Source organism: Ogataea angusta (genome assembly GCF_019207475.1).
Source record: "Ogataea angusta isolate 61-244 chromosome Unknown 61-244_NODE_1_length_1302399_cov_90.877568, whole genome shotgun sequence".
NCBI classification, from domain to species: domain Eukaryota; kingdom Fungi; phylum Ascomycota; class Pichiomycetes; order Pichiales; family Pichiaceae; genus Ogataea; species Ogataea angusta.
In genome coordinates, this window is record NW_025065215.1 from 1,181,441 (window position 1) to 1,203,775 (window position 22,335).

Genomic DNA, 22,335 nt, shown 5'->3' on the forward strand with positions numbered 1-22,335 from the left:
ATTAGAATTCACTATTTATTAAATTTTGCAAGGTACCGTTTTTTCTCGTTCTCCAGGAACTGAGCAAAATCAGCATAGACAGGGTAGAACCTGGTGAGGCTCTTGAAGAAGGGAGTCAAATCCACAAGAACCTGGATCTTCTCCAAAAGGTCGTTGTTCGGCTCGCCTAATCCTTTTTCCTTCTGTATTTGTTCCATAATCGTCTCTTCCAAGATGTTGAGTGAGGACGAAAACGTGTCCAGTGAGACATTGGTAGCTGCCTCATCGGAGGACGCACCTGTTGGCGCCAATGAAGAAGATTGATGCGCGCCATTCAACCTTTCGTCTTCGATTGCACTCGTCAGCACCACTGCTTGAACACTCTCGAATATATTTAGCACAGCTTGTATACGGTCTTTCACCAGTTTGAGTGTTTGAATGTCTTTGATTAGCTCCTGTGACTCTGGGCGATGCTGCACGTTGTTCAATCTTGCGTTCACGTCGTCCATATCTCTGTTGAGAGAGTTGATGGAGGAAGCTAGATATTCCACGTAGTACTCCAGCCTGGTAATGCCTCCACTATTTTCCGAGGCGTATGATATTATAGACGACGAATTGTGCAAATCTTGAAGCTTCTTCTCAAATTGGCGCGTGAGCTCGTTGGTGTAATAGTCCAAATGTGTCAATAGCGAGAGACATTTACCTTGTAGTGATTTAAGAGAGTTGGGAGATGCGAATGTCACGGACTTGTTTTTTAATTGTGGACCGGTGAGATTTAGTGAAGATGTAAATAGGGCGTCAAGGTAGTCGTGAGGCACAAAGGCATCGTCAAAAAACATTGACAGGACTTCATTTTCCTTTTCCGAAGCCATAACAATAATTAGAGAAAATAAAACGATTTATTCTTCAGCTTTCTGCACAGCCGATGATAGACAACGTCATCGTCCAACATGATTTCCGGTACGTGATACAAGACGTACAAAGGGGTGTGGTGGAGAAAGAAAGATTCTGGGTCTATATCAATGACGAGCGAGCTGAATTTGAGTGTGCGGGCAGGGAGATCGTTTCCCTGGGACCATGGAAATTCGAGGAAAACCACGGCGACATCGTGCTGCGAAATGAAGTCAAGAGCATCATAGTGAAACAGCCGTTGTCGGTCATGAATGCTGATTATGAGGTCAGCTCTCTGGCCGCCACAGACGATGGCAAACGTGCTCTAGGTGGCACACAAGGACAGCTCGAGTTTATAAATTCCGACGGCAAGTGTGTTGAGGTGCACGACGCCCACTATTCAGATATTCTGCACATACAGTATTTCCCAAGCAAGCAGGTGGCAATGACAATTGGCCTCGATTACAGCATCAAGATCTGGTCTGTGCTGGACGGAAGCAACCCAAGAACGATGCGCAAGCACACTGCAACGCTCACAGCCCTCGCTGCCATAGGACGTGGAAGAAATATCGTATCTGGAGCCCGCGATGGTGCAGTTTACATATGGGAATGTGCCAGTGGAGAAGCAGTGTGGGAGTTTCGGCGAGTGAAAAATTTAACAGATCCTGTCGTGGGACTCGCAGTGATAGACATCAAGGAGCCGGGGAACGAAGCTCAGCAGGTATCAAATTCCATGTTCTACGAGACAGAAAACAAAAAATTGCTGGTTGGCTACGAAAGCGGTGTGGTGGCAACGTACGATTTGGAGACGCGTTGTTCTCTTGGTGAGTTTTCAGCGGGGGACAAAATGTCTGCATTTGCTGCTGATAAGGACATTTTGGTAACGGGCCATTCCGACGGCACTATAAGGTGTTTTCGAGGATCTGAAACGATATGGTGGGAATTGCATGGCGACGAGGAAGTTCGCAAAATACAGATATCAGACAACAAAATTTACTGCCTGCAAAGACAGGTGGCCATCATCAACTTTGATGGAAAAGTCGAATCTATATTCAGCGACTACTACGGGCTGAACGATTTCTGCGCAATTCCTGGTAGCTTGTATGTCGCCTGCAAGGACACCACTGTAAAGAAGATCAGTGTGTGAAAAACAACTCTACACCAGTATTATGGTGAGATGCGACGCGTAAATAAAAAGTGCGAAACATTTGATGGCAATTTACTTATCTTCCCTTATGTTGAAGCCCGGTGTTATTTTGAGTATTTGCAGGGACGGCGTCATGCCAGACGCGCTGTACCTGCAAGCCCATCAGGCCAAATCAATCCCTGAATCCACCGGAGAAAGATTGAGACTTATGCTGAACGATGGCCAGTACGCTATCAATGGTGTGTTCAAGCCTAGCGAGGCCCAAAACGCCATTGAGAACTTCAAAAGATACTGCATTCTGAAGATCACGCAATATGAGATCACGCCAACCAACAATGGTAAGATATTCTTGGTTGTGGATCGTGCCGAGGTGGTTGAGCAAGGAGAAAAGAGCGAGATCAAGTTCGAGAGCCTCGATGACTACCTGAAGGAACACCCAGAGGACAACAATTTGCTTAAGGGGCAACTTCCTCCCCGGGATTCTACCATGACACCGTCACCTGCAGCAACGATGCCAAAGAAGACCGTTTCCAAACCGCCGCCAAAATACCAAAACCTGTACTCGATTGACCAGCTGTCTCCATATCAGAACTCATGGACTATTAAGGCCAGAGTTTCATTCAAGAGCGATATGAAGCACTGGTCTAATCAAAGAGGCGATGGCAAGTTATTCAATGTCAATTTGCTGGATGAGACTGGAGAGATCAGAGCTACTGCTTTCAATCAAGTGGCTGAAAAGTTCTGGGATTTACTGGAAGAGAACAAGGTGTTTTACATCAGCAAAGCTTCTATGCAGATGGCCAAACCACAATTTTCCAATTTGAAGCACCAGTATGAGTTACAGTTCGACAAGGACACCATCATTGAACCATGCGATGATGACTCCGACGTGCCAAAACTCCATTTCGATTTTGTTGCGCTCGACCAAGTTCAAAAGCTTGAAAATGGTGCCGTCATTGACGTCATTGGAATCCTGAAGGATGTCAAAGATAAACAAGAGATTGTTGCCAAATCAACTGGAAAACCTTTCGACAGAAGAGATATTGTCCTAGTCGACAAATCGCAATTTGCAGTCAATATTGGCCTGTGGAACAAGCACGCTCGGGAATTCGATGTTCCAGTTGGGTCGGTGGTGGCATTCAAAGGTTGCAGAGTGCAGGATTTTGGAGGCAAGAGTCTTTCTTTGATTCCTGCCGCTACCATCGTTGTGAACCCCGATATCGAGGAAGCTTATAAAATTAAAGGATGGTATGATGCCCAAGGATCACACCAAAGCTTCAAGAGCATTGCCGTTGAATCTGGCTCGTCTGGTGCCACGAGTTTGACGTCCAAACAATCTATTTTGGAACGCAAGACCATCAAGCAGGTTCAAGACGAAAAACTGGGCTTAAAAGATAAGCCTGATTACTTCAGCTTGAAAGCCACCATTTCTTTCATTAAGACAGATAACTTTTGCTATCCAGCATGCAGAAGCGAAGGCTGTAACAAGAAATTGCTTGAACAAGATAATGGCACCTGGAGATGCGAAAAGTGCAACATCAACCATCCTGAGCCTAATTACAGATACATTTTGACTGTGTCAGTTGTGGATGAGACCGGCCAAATGTGGCTTACACTATTCGATGAGCAGGCAACCCAGCTCTTGGGATTGAGCGCCGCAGAGCTTTTGAAGCTCAAGAACGACGCCGAGGACCCAAGCATCGAGAGTGTAGGAGAAAACGCTCTTAAAAACTTCATCAATGAGAACATTTCCTTCAAAGAGGTCTTGCTCAGAGTTCGAGGAAAAGTCGATAGCTACCAGGGCCAAGACAGAGCTAGATTTACCGTTGCCAGTCTTGCCAAGGTCGATTATCTTGCCGAGTGCGAGGCTCTTGTCGAGATTCTCAGCAGCTACTCTGTGTGATAGGTATGATTTTTTCAGTGTGTTTCCGCTTATCGTTAAATGAATTAGCTATAATTGATCAGCCCGTTTACCTCCAGCCAAAAGTCTTTGATTAAGTCATTCGCGCTTCTTGTCCCTCTAGTAAGCATGATTTTTTTCACAAAAATCTCCCAGTTTTCGATCTCTTTTTCTCTTTCCACGTTGAGCTTTTGAAATGCTTCCCGTAGCCACTTGTTCATCATCAAAGGATATTTTGCCACGAGCTGTTTTATTATTTCAATGAAAGTTTCTAAATTGGATCTCTGCGTGGCAAGCATATACTTTAAAACATTGAAGGTCAACACATAGCCCAGCTCAGTCTCATTAAATAGTCTTTTAACAATCACCGTGTCCTGCCTATCTCCTTTTCTCAAAGTGATGAATCTTGTCCAAAACTTTTCTAGTGCTTTAAGAACAAATCGCTCATTCGATCCCAAGTGTCTGAACGCAAACTCTAACAGGGCCATAAGCAAGTTTTCATTTGAGAGTAGCAAGGAAGGCCTTGTGGTGAGCATCGTGCTGAAAAGATTGAGACTTGATTGAACAAGATCCGGATCGTCTTCAATGACTGGAAGCTTTGATAGGAAAATAGTGTTGATCGTGCCATGTAGGGCCTCTATGTCTAGAGTCCTATAGTGAGCTGTGACCACTGAGTTCAACAAAGAGTATAAAAGAGGATATGCATGAGACTTCTTCAATGAGTTGAACTTTGTCACAATGAATTGCAAAATGGTGGCACAGTCAAACACAAAAGGCCCAGGGAGAGACTCCGTGAGCCCACATTTGAACAGATTGACAGCTTCTTCAATTATTTGATAGTTCTCCGATAAAATCTCGTTGGTCATTGTGAAGTTTGTGATAATAGTGAGCAGTTTGGAATGTATTCCCATGGGATCTGCCGTCCAATATTCGCGCACTTTCAACTCTTGCTCCTCTGTATAGTATCCATCCACTTCGTCTGGTAGCCGCATACCTCTCCCAACGGCACTGACAGAGCTAATTAAGCTTATCAAATAGTCAACCATTTTTTCGCGCTCTTCTGCATTAGCTGTGGCCAGTTCCGCAAATACAGACACTGATTTTTTGTCCAAAAGGTCGAAAAGCTTAAAGAGGTTCTCACCCTGAATCACTGGATCTTTCACTCCTTCTATTATAGAAGCATATGCGTTGATTATACGTTGCCTAACAACGGGATCGATTGTTGTATTATTGATCATTTCCGTGATGATGGTCTCAAAACTAGGCAGAAACTCGACCAGAGAATACCTGCATTGACTGCAGATACTCGATATAGCCTTTGAGCTAGAAAGCTGATATAGGTTTGTGTCCGTCATGCAGTCAAACAAGAAGCTCAATATCTGAGGCAGGTACTTGGTTCCCGCATTTGTTTTGTAAAACCAGTCTGCACTCGAAAAGAATTGAATCGAGGTACTAACAAGATACCTAAAGCGATCGGTTCTCAATTGCAAAACGATAGGTAAAAGATTCGAATCTAAGATTGCGCTCAAATGTTGAACCAATTGAGGATCTACCTCTCCGTCCCCGAAATCTTTGGAAATACAAGTCACAAGATACAAAGATGGCTCAATGTCTTCTAGCTTCCGTGTTTGAATGCTTCTCTCGATGGTCATTAGAAGATTGATTATCAGTGGAAGTCTAACCAAAGGATACACAGACTCGAACAGATCCCCGATATCTCGTCTATAGAGGGCGAATTCTTGTTTGTACTGGGAAAAGCCTTCTTCATCTTCAGGAACATGCGCTTTTTTCCAGTATATCTGAGTAACTCTTTCGAATAAGGCTCTGATCTTTTCAGAAAGAACCTCGTGACCACCTGGCTTATCATTCAAAAGTGTCTGAAGGGTAGTATCCTCACATATACAGTAGTCAGCAAATCGAAGCCAAAAATCAGCGAATTCTCTAGAAACTGACTCCTCGTCTATGGGAATTCCGGGGTAGTCTGTGAGGACAACCAAGAAGTCGAAGATATAAGCGTTCTCATCATCATTGAGTTTTAGAACCAATGCATTGAGATCCGTGTCCAAAAATGCAATTATCAGTCTTGCAAAGTCTGCCACGCTTTTCTCGTCTTGCTGTGAACTAAAGTACCTCACATATTGGACTCCCACTTCGCCAAATAGCATTGACAGCAAATCCGATTTAAGGTGGCTATTGAAAAATGTAGCGTTTGTTTCCAAGGCCTCACTTAAAGTCTCAATGGCTTTCTGTGAAATGGCATAGTCTGTGCTGGGGACAAGCGAAATACATATTGAAAGAAGACTTGTTAGATCATAGCGTTCTGTGGAGTCAAACTCCGCCTTTGAGGCATACCCCACCCAAGAGACTAGACAGTCAAGCCATGTATCTATGAGCTTCTGTTCTGGTGATAAGTTTAGGAGAAACGTCATCAACTTTTGAACTGTTGGAAATAGATGCTGGTGGACTGAAGTATGCGTTTGTACATTGGACACGTTGGTCGCTTCTTTCTTTACCAACTCCTCTGCTAAAATTTGGGCGAAAAGCAAAAGAATATAGATTTGTGGCCATGGAAGTCCGCCCAGGGCCTCATCGATCTGGTCATCAGCGATATTAGAGTCAGAGACTTGGCCGGAGACGATGCAGTCGATCAGTGCTAATAGAGGATCGCTCCATAATCCACTGCTATTCATAAACAACAAAGAGAGGTTGGACAGCATTTTCTTGACTACAAACATACCACTTTGTAGAACAGTATCATCATTGATCAGTTGCAAGACCTGATTCAGCAGAGTAGTTCGAATCTGAATGAGTTGTTGTTCGTTTTCTTTCTTGGCTAGTTCTCCAATATGCAAATTGAGATTGACCGTGTATGTGAGGGCACCGAAAAACTTGCAATTCATTGATGGATGCTGCAGCAATCGGTGGGCCATCGTCCATCCATACTCTGATTTTTGATATTCCTGTAACTTTTTCTGGATCTCAATCACGTCGGGAGACGAGCTGTACAACCCATCGACCAACTAGAAGTTAGCTGCTTCCACAAAAGAGCATACATACCGCAACGATTTCCTCCTCCGGAAAAACATTCATAAAACAAGAAATTAATTTGATTTGCAAATAATTCTAGGATTACTTAGGTATGCCCTAGCCCTTCTCTACACTTTAACACTGTGATTTTTCACTTGAAAAGTTTTTTTTTAGTATAAAAGCTATACAGTTTTATACACGGTCGACCCAACATAGAGAGTTTCTACAAATCACATTAACAAATGTAAACAAGAGTTAATGTAACTTGTCAGACAGCCATTTGCGTCCATCCAAAACACCCCTTCCGAAGAAGTACGTGTGATGGATCGAGATCATCGCTCCTTGAAGTACAAGGCATGTCGTAGATGACCAGACCACTAAGGATCGTGGTCAAGCTAGCTTTTCTCACTCTAGGACACAAAGGTATCTACCTCATCAACCAAGTTGGATTCAGTGGCTCTTTTGAAGAGTCAAAGAGAGACGTGACCTATAGAAATGATCCTATGAAGTACGTCGACGAAGAAAAAAAAAAAATTTTGGGCGACCTTGGGGCCATATTTATAGTGCGAACCAGAGGCGAAAATTTTTTTTGCTTACATAAACATTGGCTTCCAAGAAAAGTCTCGGTATTGTTAAAGCTCATAAATGACAAAGAGAGGTGGCACTCGCCGCTAGACTATTGTTCAGCATGCAAATACCGCCGCTAATTTGTGAAACTAGGACAGACCGTCCAATAGTGTTTCAGACCCGCCACGCTGCCAGGTAGAATTGAGATGGTGTAGGGGTGTAGCCTTTGCGAGATAAAGTAAGCTGATAGAATACTCATTTGGAATTAAAATAAGAAGAATATTCTTTGACGTTTTTAAAATCAGAACAGGTTTTATTGTACACTTTATTTAAGCAGCATCAAGTTCAAAGTCACCACAATCAGCTAAAACTTCGTATCTGAAAATGTCACAGACTATGAACCCCAAGCCATCGATGTTTTCCCTTATTTCGAACAACGGAACGCCGGGCGCAACTACAATGAAACAAGTCTCTGGACAAGGGCGCTTTGGTACCTCAAACAGACCTTGTACGAATTGCACTTGCTCTCCTGGTCTTCTGAGCCGTCAAGGGAGACGCTCGTCAGTCTACCTCAAGCGAATCAACATCAACCGCACTAATAGTTTAAAGGCAAACCAGACAGCAGGCACCTCTCCAGGATTGTCTCCAAGAAGGCGCACGGGAGATTCTCTTTATACGATCGACTCAAAATGTTCCACCAAAGAGATAAATACCTCTTTGAGACTCGAGAAATTGAGGGTGGAAATGAAATTGCACGACATCGCCATTTACATCATTCCTTCTGCAGACGCCCATCAATCAGAGTATACTTCTGCACCTGACCAAAGAAGAGCTTTCATAAGCGGGTTTGGAGGCTCTTCAGGTGTGGCGGTTGTCACTAGGGACGTCACATGCATGAATGAAACGCCAGAGGGGCTTTCTGCTTTAGCGACAGATGGACGCTATTTCATCCAAGCCGCCAACGAGCTAGATTTCAACTGGCAACTTTTGAAACAGGGAGTTCCAGGAGATCCTAGTTGGGAGGAGTGGACAGTTGAACAAGCTATCCAAATGGCTCGTGATTCAGGCGAAACTATAAAAATTGGTGTTGACCCTACATTATTCACTTACTCAGAGATCAAGACTTTGGAATCGTTGGTGTCACAGAAAAACACAGATAAGGTCAAGATAGTTCCAGTGCGCGAAAACTTGATCGATAAAATCTGGTCACTATTTGAAGAAATGCCGCTGAGACAGTTCAACGAGATCATCCCATTGGGACTCGAGTACACTGGAGAGAGTACTCAGTCGAAGATGGAAAGACTGCAACTATACTTTAACAAATATGGCTCTTCTACCCTTATTCTATCGGCACTGGATCAGATCGCATGGCTACTGAACTTGAGAGGCAAGGACATTGATTTCAATCCACTATTTTACAGTTATCTGATTATTGAAAAGGACAAGCTCACGTTATACACAAACGGTTCGGCAGTCACTTCTGACACACTGAAATCTTATTTGCAATCCATCAACTGTGAAGTCAAAAACTACGAAGACATATGGTCTGACATCAGAAAGCTTGCCTCGGAGCTCAACTCCCAAGGAGCCAAAATTTTGCTTACCAAAGAGGCCTCCTGGAAAATGGTGAATTGCATCATTGCTAAGAATTTCCTAGAAATCGACTCCCCGATTGCTGAAATGAAGGAAGTGAAGAACGAAGTCGAGCTCAAAAACCAGAAGAATGCACAAATAAAAGACGGCATGGCGCTGATCAAATATTTCGCTTGGCTCGAAGATCAACTTATCAACAAGGACGAATTTGTGTCAGAATACGAAGGCGGAATGAAGCTGCTCGAGTTCAGATCTCAGCTTGACAATTTCAAGGGACTATCATTCGAGACTATTTCATCTACAGGGTCCAACGCTGCCATCATTCACTATGCACCAAAGAGAGAAACCAGCACCATTATCAACCCAAACAAAATATATCTCTGTGACTCAGGAGCCCAGTTCTTGGATGGAACCACTGACACAACGCGTACTCTCCACTTCAAAACCCCTACTGAGGAGGAGACCAGAAACTATACGCTGGTTTTGAAGGGCCACATAGCACTGGCTAAGCTGGTTTTCCCTCAAGGCTACACCGGCTACCAGGTCGACAGTATCGCAAGACAGTTTTTGTGGCAACACGGCTTGGACTACGAACACGGAACAGGTCATGGTGTCGACTCTTATGGACCTGTGCACTCGATGGGCGTTGGGATTGGCTATAGGCCACAATACAACTCTACACCTTTGACTCCTGGTCACCTTATATCCAATGAACCAGGCTACTACAAACCCGGAGAGTATGGTATTCGCATCGAAAATATGTTCTTTGTCAAGAAGAGCGACAAAATGTCTCCTGGCGGTAAACAATTCTTGGAGTTTGAAACGGTGACTACCGTTCCGTACTGCCGGAGGCTGATTGATGTCAAACTGCTTTCGCCAGAGGAAAAGCAGTACATCAACGACTATCATCAGAAGATCTGGCAACTTTACGAATCCAGACTGCCGAAGAAGAGTCTTGAGTACAACTGGCTCAAAAAAGAGTGTAAGCCACTCTGATTGGTAAATTTTAAAAGATATAATTAAAGTAATGAGTAATTGAATTTAATGCATCGAATGCTAATAAATAAATAATCCTATGTCGCAGTCTACACCATAAACGATTCTCCACACCCGCAGCTACCTTTGCTGTTTGGATTTTTAAAAACAAACTTCGAACTCAGCTTATCGTCTATCCAGTCCATTTCGGATCCGATAATGCTAAACAGCGCTTTAGAATCAATTAACACCTTTACACCGTCTTGCTCCACTTGTTCGTCGAACTTCTCCGGATGCGAAACATACTCCAAGTGATATGACAACCCTGAACACCCACGGTTCCGCACACTGATTCGTATGAGCTTTGGGTCAGGTTGTTGCATTAGTTGCTTTAGATGAAGTATAGCGTTAGGCGTAAGCGTAATCACGGATTTGAGCGGTTTGAGCTGCCTTCTTCTTCTTTTCATTGGTTTTGCGGGCTCAGGAGCTGGGGGAGGCGGTAGGCTTTTATCAGGCAAAGAATGTTTCGCCCACTTGTTGGTGGCCATAAAGTCATTATTTGAGTCGTCATCTAGCTGTGTTTGGTGCGAATTTTGTTGGTGCGTCAGTCTGTTTTGCTGTAAAAGAGAGTTCCTGGCCATCAGGGAAGCCATATGCATCCTTAATGGCGTTCTCGAGGCCATTGAAAGTCTATTGAGAATCATTGGGAAATTTTAAATTACATCATTATTTTCGAAGTGCGCAAATTTAAAGAATGACCTCCTGGGGAACATCCATGCACCAACAAATATAGGAAATATTACACTTTATCCGCATATGATTGGCTGAAACTACCAGCACTATTAAATGCTGTCAGTATCACACCAGAGGACATAAGGCCAAACTGGCTAGTTATTAACGAAGCCATTTTGCCTTCCCCATCTGCCATAATATATTTGCCGCCACTCTGGGTTTTGCGTACTTCTCCTCATTACCCCGGATTACATAAGCCTCAAACGCTCCCGTTTGCATGTGATTGCACCCGCAAGTATATAACGAGCGGAGAATTAGGCAGTCGTGAGCAATGAGTTTAGACATTACAAAGGCATCGATGAAGCAGAGCCTGTCGAGGCTCCTGTGGAATAACAGCCGAGCCCTGAAGTTCCTGAACATCAGTTTGAACTCAAAACCGGTGCTGCTCTTCCTGCTATCCATCTCCTCCAGCTCAATTTTCATGCTTATATACAATGTTGTCAAGTTGGTCAACTATTATAAGCTGAAGTCACTTCAAAGAAGTCAGCTGGATCTATCAAAACGCAATTTTTACAAAAAGGGTGCCGATTATCGGATCATCAATGTTCCCTATAAGAACAACAATTTGAAGGTGAAAATAGATCGCACGAACCCAGATAAATATGAACACGATAAATTGGTCTTCAAAAAGTTTCTTCGCGACACGGAGTTTAGCGACATAAATGACAGCGTGGTTGAGTCCAAGTTCCTCAAAAAGCTGTACATTATTTGGCGACATGTTCTTATTCCTAAAGTATTACATCCAAATAGCACGATTCTTGTGGGACAGTTACTTTGTCTGGTTGCACGCACCTGGATGAGCTTACTGGTGACAAGACTAGATGGACAAATAGTGAAAGATCTCATAGGGCTCCGAGGAAAGGCGTTTTTGCGAGGCATCATATATTGGTTCTTGTTTGCGTTTCCTGCTTCTTACATCAACTCGGGAATCAAGTATTTGACACACCGTCTTGCTCTCAACTTCCGAACTAATCTAGTCAGATATTGCCATGACTTGTACATGGACCCTAGAATGGTGTATTATAAGCTACAATTCAATCAGAACCAGTCAGATGTGTATAAGATGGATTTCAACTATGTCGATCAATATCTAACCGAAGACATCAAGAAATTTAGCGACTCGTTGACATCCATGTTCTTGAATGTTGGCAAGCCCACTGTTGATCTTATTTTCTTTGCCATCTATCTTCGTGACAACATCGGTAGCGCAGGTATATCAGGAATTTTGATGTGCTATTTTCTGACCGGATGGTTTTTGAAGCGCCACTCACCCAACTTCAGCAAGATTTGGAAAACGAAGACCCATCTAGAAGGAATCTATTACAACTACAACTTGAACCTAATCAATAACTGCGAGGAAATCTCGTTCTATAAAGGAATTAAGATTGAAAAGAGCAAGGTCCACAAAATCTTCAACAGTCTTCTATCGCATTCAAATTTAGAGATCAACGCAAAGTTTCATTATGGACTTTTAGAGGAGTATATTCTGAGATACGCTTGGCCTGCTTTCGGCTATTTCTTTTCCAGTTTCCCAATTTTGCTGAACTACAACTCGGCAGACTCAGACAGCATCAAAGGTTTCATTGTTAACAAAAGATTGATGCTCAATATGGCTGACGCTGGATCTCGTTTGATGTATTCGATCAAAGACATCAGTAGTTTGAGCGGAGTAACAGACCGCATTTTCACTTTACTACTCAATTTGCATCAAGTCCACGATCACAATTTCCAGTATGGTATTGCCCATAACGGGTTTGGCTCTCAGTTCAAACTCACGTCCTTCACCTCAAGATTGCGCGTTCCTTCCAGTTCCCAAATTGGAATTAACGGAACAATTCAGACATCGTATCCTGGTCTCCGTTTTGAACACATACCCGTGATAGTGCCGTCCGCAGAAGGAGTCAATGGCACCAAATTGCTGAATAGCTTGAACTTCAAAATAAACCTGGGAGAAACATTGTTGATATTGGGAAAAAATGGAGTTGGAAAAACGTCCATTATGCGTATAATTTCTGAGCTATGGCCGCTTTATCGTGGACTCCTGTCAAAGCCTGCACCACATGAGATAATGTATGTTTCGCAGAAATCTTACTTCATCAATGGTTCGTTACGAGATCAAATAATATATCCGCTAAACCACTTGCAAATGATTGAAAAGGGATACACAGATCTTCAACTTATAACCTATTTGAACGAAGTTGGGCTTGGGTATTTGATAGAAAGATTCGGAAGCTTGGATTACCATCCAAATGAAGCTGCAACGATTATGACAGATGAGTTGATTGTTAACGGGAAAAGTGTCAAGATATACAATTCCAATGTTGGTCTGGGAGACGGGAAGAAAAGCTGGCATACGTTGCTTAGTGGAGGCGAACGCCAAAAATTGATAATGGCGAGAGTGTTGCTTCATCAGAAGAAATTTGTGATTCTTGACGAGCCAACAAATGCAATATCCTATGACTATGAGGATGCAATTTTTGAAATGATGAAAGCTAAGAAGTTCACCTTCATCACCATCAGCCACCGTGAGACTTTGGTAAAGTACCACGATTATGTTCTTCGCTTGAATGATGTCGACAATCATGAGTTCGAGAAAGTAGATGATGGCCTGAAGACGTTTGAAAGCATGGACAAAGAGATTGCATTCCTCAAAGCAGAACTCGAACACATGGATAAAGCCAAAGAGCGGAAACAGGAACTCCTGAATCTACTGAATGGCCCAGAAGATTAAGTGTTACCAAGGAAAAGCCCCTAAATCATTGTATGCGGCTTTTGCTTCAGGAAAAGTAAGCTGATCAAAACCCAGGAATGTATTGAGGACAGGCTCTGGTTCTTGTGAATAAAACTCTTTGCCGAGACCGCGTTTCAATGGATCTCTAGAGACTTTTTTGTCGTATAATTTGGATCCAATGCAGCCAAACCAGTCCTGTTCGAACAGATCGGTTGCAAATTTCTTTTCGCTAAAGTGGAGATCATCAAAGTAGCGCTTACGTTTGGTTTCCCATTCATGCTCTGGAATCTCAAAGGTTGCAGCGTCAGGATAACTAGGACCTATTCCATAGTATTCAACATGTTTCAACCTCAGAACTTTGGCATGCAACTCCAAAAATCTGTATCTTTTGAACTCAAAACCGACGATCTTAGTTCTTTGTGGAAATGTTCCGGTTCTTTTACGGAAAAGGGCAATTGCGAGAAGCAAGTTTTCGTAGGAGTCCCGCGCATACTCATCTAGATATATTCTGTCTTCGTTTTGCTTGGTGATTAGACCTCTTAGCCGTGCAACTTGTAAATAACTGTTACTTTCGGATATGCTCACTCCCTTTTTGGTGAATCCTCCAGATATCACCAGACGTGCGTCCGGATTTGCATCCAAAAGTTCGAACGCTTTATGAATATGTTCCACAAAAGAGAGGTGGTCGTTGGCTTCGTACTGAAACGGAGCTAGGATCCAATCGCTTTGATTGAATCCCGGTCCGGCATCTCTGGGTCCCAATTTATTCTCACTTGCATTAGCGGACTCGGCTGCGGTGAACACGGAGTGACAGGGAAGTAAAATCAGTGTAGTCATATATTTTGAAAACAATCTAGTATCAACAAGTAATGGGCAGAATCCATCGACGCGACGCTGAAATAATTTTTTTTTTTTTTGATAAATTTTTAGATCTATCAGCCATGCAAGTAGATAGACCACAGACAAAACAAAGCTCCAGAAAAACCAAGAAAGCATGGAGAAAAAACATAGATCTAGATGATATTGAGTCAGGGCTTGAACAGAAGCGCGAAGAGCTGATTCAACATGGTCAGGTTCTAGATAATATTGATTCTAAAGACCTTTTTTTCATAGATGATGAAGCTGATGAGAAGGTGGTGAAGAAGATGAAACGTGAGAACGTTAAGCTACTTAAGTCGCAAGAAATCTTGAATCAACGATCCAAAGTACCAGGTCTGGAGATAGAAAGGCATAAACGGAAAATCCAGGGCGTTGAAAAGAGAGAAGTGCATAAACTGATGGAGCTGGCTGGAAAAGTTCAGGGCGTGACCAAAGCCCAAGCAGCAGTGAGCGATGAAGGGCTGGTGAAAGTTAGCAAAACTTATGATGTGTGGTCTGAACCAGAATCCCGCGAGCAGAGTCCAAGTTTAGCAAGCTATACTCCCGCTACGAAGGCCCCTAAGACCCTATCAGAGCCTCCCATCAAGGTGAGAGAAGTGGAAGTTCTTCCTCACGAAGGTAAGTCCTATAATCCGTCTTTTGAGAGGTGGCAAGAATTGATCAAGACGGAATCATTCAAGGAAAGCACCAAAGAGGAGCAAAAATTAGCTCTGCAGGAGCACCAAAAGAAAATTCAGTACATGATTGAAAACTTTGATGATGAGGAGGTTCCGGAAGACGACCAAGAAGAGGAAGAAGAGGAAGAAGATGCAAGTGATGTGACAAAACTGTCGCTAAATCCAGCTGTTAAAAACAAGGAGAAAACCAAAGCACAGAGAAATCGGGAGAAGAGACATAAAGAGAGAATGAAGCTTGAGACCGAAATGAAGGAGCTGAAACAGAAAATCAAGGAACTGGAAACGTTACCTGAGCTGCTATCAGAAGAGGCTCCTGATAAAGTCAAAACGAAACAGGACAAAGTTGCCAAGGAAAAGAAGAAGCTGGGAACGAAGCACCAACCTGTTGAAGGGTTGTTGGAAGTGAAACTGAGCGACGAACTGAGCGACAGTTTACGCAAACTGAAGCCAGAAGGCAATTTATTGTATGATCAGATGCGCGCATTACAGTCTTCGGGTAAGGTTGAGGCCAGAAAGCCTGTGAAGCAGAAGCGCAAGTACGCCCCAAAGATTACCGAAAAATGGACTTACAAGGATTTTCGCGGATAATATTAATAGCAGCCTCTCTATTTACTCGTATTCTGCCAGTAATCTTCCATTAATGCGATTGTTTCTTGAATAGCAACGACAAAGTCCGGATGTGAAAATTGCCCACTCAAACTAACGTAGCTGGGAACGTGATATTTTTTGGAGACAAGCCGTCCCATTCGTTTCCCAAGGTCCACAAGGGTTTCTGAAGAGTTGTTGAGCAGAGTCTGATATACCTGAGGCGTGGTTGTCTGTTTCCTTGTATCAACGATGGAGTATACGTAACATCCCAAATTAGCGTTTGACCCTTCGGTGCTTATGTGAATTGTGATCGGAACGGTGTTTCTGGCATTTGCAAGAGGCTTGCTGTTTGGAAACGTGATAACCGCATCAAAAGAGGGGCCAAAAGAGGGCGTCAGAGTCTTGACTATGCTTTGAGTACTCATGGTTCGCAATAAGTGCGGCTCGCTCTATTTTTTTTTTATCCTCGAGCCGCAGTGGAAAAAAATTATAGTTCAACGGCACTCTCATAAGATGTCTATTCTTCTAGTCGACTCGTACGATTCGTTCACGTACAATTTGCGCCACCTTGTTGAAAAAGCGACAGGCGCACATGTGCTGACAATTCATAACGATTCATACGATTTCCCGCGTGAGAAGGAGTCTCTCGACAAACTAGTTGGATCAGTCGATGCTATCGTGATCGGTCCAGGGCCTGGAAATCCCAATTCTGCGCAAGACGTAGGCATCATTCCCTATCTCTTTGAGGCATTTCCGAAGACCCCGATTCTTGGAATTTGCCTCGGGTTCCAATGTTTATGTCTGGCGCATGGTTGCACATTAAAGTATCTCGAGCACCCTGTCCATGGTCAGGTCAGCAAAATCACCCCGATAGATAAAAGCTCCATATTCAGTGGTTTTGATTCAGAATTCAATAGCGTGCGATACCACTCAATCTGTATTTCCACGGTAACTGACGACATTATGCCCCTCGCCTATTCGGAGGACCAATGTTTGATGGCAGCCAAACACGCACAAAATCCACATTTTGGCGTCCAGTACCATCCAGAGTCCGCCTGCTCGGAGATGGGGAGCAAACTGGTATCGAACTTTTGGGCGTTGGTTGAGAAAAGTGAGAGAGTTCCTATTAAAGACTCGCACCTTTTGCAGATAGAACCACTGATCAAGCACTTTCAAACCACCTCGGAGTTCGACTACAAATATGAAAAACTACCCAAAGTCGACATCATATCGGCATGCGAGCGATTTTCAGACTCGCTCCTGCTAAACAGTGCCGTGTCACCGGGGGAATGGTCCATAATAGGACTACCTGAGCAAGGAAGGAGCCTGGTGGTTGGCAACTCTCGCGAAGCAGGGTTGTCTATTGGAACTTGGAAGGGAGAGACAAAGTCTCATCCAGACTCGATGTGGTCCTATATTTGCAACTATATGTCCCAGCGGTACTACGAGCCCACAATCGATGACCCAGAGCTGGCGAAATGCCCGTTTGCTGGAGGTTTCATTGGGTTTTTGTCGTACGAGGAATCTCTACCGTTAACAGTGAGCAAAATCACTCTAGGACCGACTCCAAGCACCAGGCTCTGTTTCGTGGAGCGGTTCATTGTCAGCAACGACAAGCACACGTTTGTGGTGTCTATTCGGCCAGGAGACAGTCATTGGATACAGCAAGCAAAGAGTCAGCTGCAAACCAATAAAAGACCCGGCTTTTTATCCTCAGTGCAAGCCAAAGTGGAAAAGCCGGACAAAAAAAGCTACGAGAAAAGCTTTCACGACTGCCAGAAGTATCTTCACACTGGAGACTCATACGAGTTATGTCTGACTCGCCAGACCAAAATACACGTTCCGAAAACCATTGCTCCATGGGAAATATACAAATGCATGGTAAAAAACAATCCCTCCCCGTACTCATGCTATCTGGACTTCGGCGACGCAAGGCTTCTGTCGACGTCTCCCGAGCGGTTCCTTAGCTGGGACAACGAGCTGTCTCAGATGAGGCCAATAAAGGGGACTGTGAAAAAGGACTCGCAACTGACCTATGCCAGAGCCTGCGAGCTGCTGAAAATACCAAAAGAGATTGGAGAAAACCTCATGATTGTGGACCTGATTCGCCACGACCTCTACCAGATGCTGGAGAAGGTCGAAGTGACGAAGCTCATGTCCGTGGAAGAGTACCACACTGTGTACCAGCTGGTTTCAGTTATCGAGGGCCGGTTGCAAGACAGTGGCTACTCGGGAATTGATATATTGCGGCACTCTCTTCCGCCAGGATCGATGACGGGGGCGCCAAAAAAGCGCAGCGTGGAGATTCTTTGTGACCTTGAGGACAGAATCCCAAGGGGATTATATTCTGGAGTGTGCGGATACTGGTCTGTCAATAATCACGCCGACTGGAGCGTGGTTATCCGTTCGCTGTTCAACTACGAAGACGATATTTGCTCGACAGAGACCACGAGATGCTTCAGATGCGGTGCTGGCGGAGCAATCACAGTACTGAGCACGTGCGAAGGCGAATGGGATGAACTGAACTTGAAACTAGATAGTGTCTTGAAAATATTTAACTGATGCTAATTTTCTAGCTGAACTCTGTTGCGCGCAGCCAGCGACCCAGAAAACGTAAACTTGTGGCCGGCGTGCTGCTGGGCCCGTTTCGTGGACTTTTCACTAGCAGCACCGTACCCACCTCCTCCGGGTGTGAGGATCCGAATACGGTCTCCTGCTGCCACCTGGACAGAAGAGCGACCACCGATGTTGATAATCCGCTCCGAGTCCTGACCTTCAGTATCCTTCGTCTTCTTGATCCATAGGTTCACGCCCCTGGCGCCGTCCTTGCCGCCAGAAATTCCATGCGGCGCAATCACCCGTCTTTCGGAAAGAATCGAAGCCGTGACAGGAACCCTAAACTCCACATCTCTCACGACACCATCGCCTCCTCTGTGCATACCATCACCACCGGAGCCTTCTCTGATAGAGAACTCGCGCAGGATGATAGGATACCTCTTCTCGAAAACCTCAGGGTCTGTAATTCTGGTGTTGGTCATGTTCGTGTGCACTCCAGAAACACCTTCCCATTTGGCAGACGCTCCGTGGCCACCAGCAATGGTCTCGTAGTATCCGAATCCTTGAGCGTACTTTCCGTCTGGAGTATTTCCACCAGTACCAAAGGTGAAGTTGTTGCAGCATCCCTGGGAGTCCGCCATCACGTGGAAAGCTTTCAGTATCGTGTCGGTGATACGTTGCGAGGTGCACACGTTTCCACCAACGACAGCACAACCGTCATCGGGAGACAGGAGCGAGCTTTCAGGAATGACCACCTTGATAGGGTCTAGACATCCTTGGTTCATCGGGATGTCCTCGTCCACAAGACACCGCAGACAGTAGATTATGGCAGAAAAAACGATGGCTCTTGGAGCATTAAAATTATTGTAGGCCTGTGGAGACGTTCCTGTGAAATCAAACACAACCTTGCCGTCTTCGCGGTCCTTGCGAACCTGCAATTGAATAGCGCTGCCGTCGTCCATGTAGTCTGTGCAAGCGAGGTTTTCCTCGCCGTGCTCTTTGATTAGCTGGTCCAGCATGGCAGAAACTGTCTGTTTGGCATTCTCCTGAATAGCAGTCATGTATCTGATGATGGTAGGAAGTCCAAATTCGTCCACGAGACGTTCAATGAGAGAAATTCCTTTCTGGTTGGCCGCGACCTGGGCTTTCAAATCGGAGATGTTGTCGGACAATCTTCTAGTTCCGGAGCTGCCCGGGAACTTGGCAGGGTCCTCTAGCATGATCTTGGTAATCTTGTCCATTTGGAACTCTCCGTTTCTCACGAGCAGCTCAGAGTAGAAGGTAGCACCTTCTTCCCACAGCTCCTTCGAGTTTGGGGGCATGGACCCTGGCAAGATACCTCCAATGTCGGCGTGGTGTGCACGCGAGGCAACGTAAAATATGATGTTGTCACCGTCAAAGGCTGGCGTGATCACCGTGATGTCTGGAAGATGAGTTCCACCGGCAGAAGGATGATTGGAAATAAGAACGTCGCCAGGTTTCAGCTTGCCTTCCCAAAGTTTGGCCTGAGTAGCGACACAGGTAGACATCGATCCCAAGTGGACGGGAACATGGGGCGCGTTGGCAACTAGATTCCCGTGAGGATCGAACAACGCACACGAAAAATCGAGTCTCTCCTTGACGTTGACAGAAACAGAGGTCTTCTGCAAAGAAATGCCCATCTGCTCAGCAATATCCATGAACCGGTGGCCAAAAATGGACAGCAAAACAGGCTCTACGACAATTTCCTCGTCGCCAGTGGTGATAGACTTCTTCTCCTCAGTCAACTGGATAAGCAGGTGAGCGCTCAATACAGTGGCCGTGGCCTTTGGCGGAATAACGTTGGTCTGCGTACCGTCGGCAACAATGGCAGGTCCGACAATTTGAGTGCCAACATCAAGCTGCTCAAGTCTGTACACAGGAGTGTCCAGGTCCTCGTCACCCCAAAACGTTTTCTTGACAAACTGGACTTTGTCTTTGGAAACGGTAGCCAGACGGTTTTCAGACGTGAGACGCTGCAGCTGGTCGTCCACGTACTCTTCCTGTCTGTCGAGTCCTTTTCCAATGGCTCTCACACGAATATCGTCCACAATGATTTCTTTGTCGAAAATAAAGCCAAACTCGCGCTTGTGGAGTGCAAAGAAGTTCTCTTTGAAGTCCCAGCCTTTGCCTTTGACCACCATGAGTCCAGACTCTGTTCCCTGGTATCTCAGGTTCAGATACTCCTCGAACGAAATATCTTCGCTCTTAAAGCCCTGGGCCTGTAGAGACTTCGCAGCCTGCTGCTTGAGTGCCTCCAGACGGGCCTGAAGAAAAGGCTGGCTACTATCTTCTAGCAGGTACGAGGACGGCTCCTGCACCTCCTCGACAACGTCAGCCAACGCCATGCCGTATGCCGACAGAACAGAGGAGAACCTGTGCACCAGCACCACAGAGATATTGAGCAGCTTTGCCACGTCGCACGCACACTGTCCACCAGCACCACCAAAGGAAACCACTCTGTGCTTCGCGAGCACGTGACCTTTCGCTTCTGTCAGCTGGCGGACTGGACGGGCCATGGTCTCGTTGGCGACTTTGAGGAAGCCCCACGCGGCCTGCTGGACGCTCATGGCTGGGAGATGTGGGTGGGCGGCATTAATCTTGTCGGTCAACTCTTGGAATTTCTTTTCGGCGATCTCAATATCCAGCGGCTGGTCTTCGTTGGGCCCAAAAATGCTAGGAAAATACTCGGGCACGAGTCTTCCCAAAATCAAATTAGCGTCGGTGATGGTTAAAGGACCACCCTTGCGGTAGCACGCAGGGCCTGGGTGGGACGAAGCAGACTCAGGGCCGACCGTCATGAGACCGTTTTTGAAATCAAGAATGCTGCCTCCTCCAGCAGCCACCGTGTTGATATCCAGCTGTGGAGATTGAATGGTGATGCCGGCAGTGGTGGTCTCGAAAACGTGATCAAACTTGCCGTCTCCAAACCGCGAAACGTCCGTGGACGTTCCACCCATATCGAAACCAATCAGGGGGATCTTATTTTTCGGGTCGTAGCAGGTCTTGGAGTACCCAACAACGCCTCCAGCGGGACCAGACAAAATGGCCCTGAGACCAGAGAATCCGGAAGCGTCGACCAAGCCACCGTCTGACTGCATGAACTGGCATTTCACGCCAGAAGTCTTCCCGTGAGCAACGCTGGCCAAACCGTCTTTGAGGCCTGATTCAAAGCCAGACAAGTATTTCTTGATTTCTGGAGTCAAGTATGCATCTGCCACAGACGAGTTGGCTCTCGGAACAAGCTTGATCATTGGGGTGAGCTTGTGCGAGAGCGAGATATGACTGAATCCAACTTCCTCAGCAATTTTGCCAACCAGAAGCTCGTGGTCTGGGAAGGTGAAGGAATGAAGCAAACAGACGGCCAAAGACCGGACACCGGTCCCATACAGGATTGTCAGCAGACTTCGGATTTCATCCTCGTTGGGTCTCTTGAGCACGCGGACAGTTTCCCCAGAAAGACCCTTGACCAGATCAGCACCGTTTGGTGCGGTGTAATTTCTCTGAGGATCCTCTACGAAATCCTCCAAGGTGACTCTCTCGTCGATCTCCACAACACTCTCGTAGATGGCATCAGGCTTGGCGATGGATAAATCAAAGATGTGTGGCCGAGACTGATTGCCAATGCGAAGAATATCCTTGAAGCCCCGGGTGGTCACCAAAGCGCAGCGCTCGCCTTTTCTCTCCAAAAGAGCATTGGTAGCAACGGTGGTACCCAGACGCAGATGCTGAATTCTGGAGGTGTCGAGTGGCTGTCCACGGGGTATTTTCTGGCCAGTGTAAATCTCCATCAGTCTTCTGATACCTTCTAGGTTGGCATCAGGATAATTTTGAGGATCCACAGATAAGAGCTTGATGATGACGTCTTTCCTGCCGGAGTCGGAGTCCCAACTACCAACACAGTCAGTGAACGTGCCTCCTCTATCAATTGCAATTCTCACACCTGCCATTTTGTTTTGCATGTCAAGAATCCACAGAGTATTTATACTGTACGTTCAGAGAAATTCCGTTAATA

At 45.3% G+C, this 22,335-nt stretch overlaps 12 protein-coding genes across 12 annotated transcripts; 6 read left to right on the plus strand and 6 right to left on the minus strand.

The window, feature by feature from the left end:
* Positions 1-11: 11 nt before the first annotated feature.
* Positions 12-851, minus strand: KL928_000720 (uncharacterized protein; the record flags this gene model as incomplete). Its single annotated transcript, XM_043206447.1, has 1 exon — positions 12-851. The coding sequence occupies one exon, from the start codon at positions 849-851 to the stop codon at positions 12-14; it is 840 nt and encodes a 279-aa protein (XP_043062615.1).
* A 53-nt stretch (positions 852-904) lies between these two features.
* On the plus strand, positions 905-2,017 carry KL928_000721 (uncharacterized protein; the record flags this gene model as incomplete). Its single annotated transcript, XM_043206448.1, has 1 exon — positions 905-2,017. One exon carries the CDS (start codon positions 905-907, stop codon positions 2,015-2,017), a length of 1,113 nt encoding a protein of 370 aa, XP_043062616.1.
* Positions 2,018-2,105: 88 nt separating this feature from the next.
* KL928_000722 (uncharacterized protein) lies at positions 2,106-3,920 on the plus strand (the record flags this gene model as incomplete). Its single annotated transcript, XM_043206449.1, has 1 exon — positions 2,106-3,920. The coding sequence occupies one exon, from the start codon at positions 2,106-2,108 to the stop codon at positions 3,918-3,920; it is 1,815 nt and encodes a 604-aa protein (XP_043062617.1).
* Positions 3,921-3,964: 44 nt separating this feature from the next.
* On the minus strand, positions 3,965-6,817 carry KL928_000723 (uncharacterized protein; the record flags this gene model as incomplete). The annotated part of the gene is made up of 1 exon (XM_043206450.1): positions 3,965-6,817. The coding sequence occupies one exon, from the start codon at positions 6,815-6,817 to the stop codon at positions 3,965-3,967; it is 2,853 nt and encodes a 950-aa protein (XP_043062618.1).
* A 1,078-nt stretch (positions 6,818-7,895) lies between these two features.
* On the plus strand, positions 7,896-10,100 carry KL928_000724 (uncharacterized protein; the record flags this gene model as incomplete). Its single annotated transcript, XM_043206451.1, has 1 exon — positions 7,896-10,100. The coding sequence occupies one exon, from the start codon at positions 7,896-7,898 to the stop codon at positions 10,098-10,100; it is 2,205 nt and encodes a 734-aa protein (XP_043062619.1).
* An 89-nt stretch (positions 10,101-10,189) lies between these two features.
* Positions 10,190-10,783, minus strand: KL928_000725 (uncharacterized protein; the record flags this gene model as incomplete). The annotated part of the gene is made up of 1 exon (XM_043206452.1): positions 10,190-10,783. The coding sequence occupies one exon, from the start codon at positions 10,781-10,783 to the stop codon at positions 10,190-10,192; it is 594 nt and encodes a 197-aa protein (XP_043062620.1).
* Positions 10,784-11,142: 359 nt separating this feature from the next.
* Positions 11,143-13,602, plus strand: KL928_000726 (uncharacterized protein; the record flags this gene model as incomplete). The annotated part of the gene is made up of 1 exon (XM_043206453.1): positions 11,143-13,602. The coding sequence occupies one exon, from the start codon at positions 11,143-11,145 to the stop codon at positions 13,600-13,602; it is 2,460 nt and encodes an 819-aa protein (XP_043062621.1).
* A 3-nt stretch (positions 13,603-13,605) lies between these two features.
* KL928_000727 (uncharacterized protein) lies at positions 13,606-14,439 on the minus strand (the record flags this gene model as incomplete). Its single annotated transcript, XM_043206454.1, has 1 exon — positions 13,606-14,439. The coding sequence occupies one exon, from the start codon at positions 14,437-14,439 to the stop codon at positions 13,606-13,608; it is 834 nt and encodes a 277-aa protein (XP_043062622.1).
* Positions 14,440-14,543: 104 nt separating this feature from the next.
* KL928_000728 (uncharacterized protein) lies at positions 14,544-15,746 on the plus strand (the record flags this gene model as incomplete). The annotated part of the gene is made up of 1 exon (XM_043206455.1): positions 14,544-15,746. One exon carries the CDS (start codon positions 14,544-14,546, stop codon positions 15,744-15,746), a length of 1,203 nt encoding a protein of 400 aa, XP_043062623.1.
* A 17-nt stretch (positions 15,747-15,763) lies between these two features.
* Positions 15,764-16,171, minus strand: KL928_000729 (uncharacterized protein; the record flags this gene model as incomplete). The annotated part of the gene is made up of 1 exon (XM_043206456.1): positions 15,764-16,171. One exon carries the CDS (start codon positions 16,169-16,171, stop codon positions 15,764-15,766), a length of 408 nt encoding a protein of 135 aa, XP_043062624.1.
* Positions 16,172-16,259: 88 nt separating this feature from the next.
* KL928_000730 (uncharacterized protein) lies at positions 16,260-18,308 on the plus strand (the record flags this gene model as incomplete). Its single annotated transcript, XM_043206458.1, has 1 exon — positions 16,260-18,308. The coding sequence occupies one exon, from the start codon at positions 16,260-16,262 to the stop codon at positions 18,306-18,308; it is 2,049 nt and encodes a 682-aa protein (XP_043062625.1).
* A 2-nt stretch (positions 18,309-18,310) lies between these two features.
* KL928_000731 (uncharacterized protein) lies at positions 18,311-22,282 on the minus strand (the record flags this gene model as incomplete). Its single annotated transcript, XM_043206459.1, has 1 exon — positions 18,311-22,282. One exon carries the CDS (start codon positions 22,280-22,282, stop codon positions 18,311-18,313), a length of 3,972 nt encoding a protein of 1,323 aa, XP_043062626.1.
* Between the last annotated feature and the right edge of the window lie 53 nt (positions 22,283-22,335).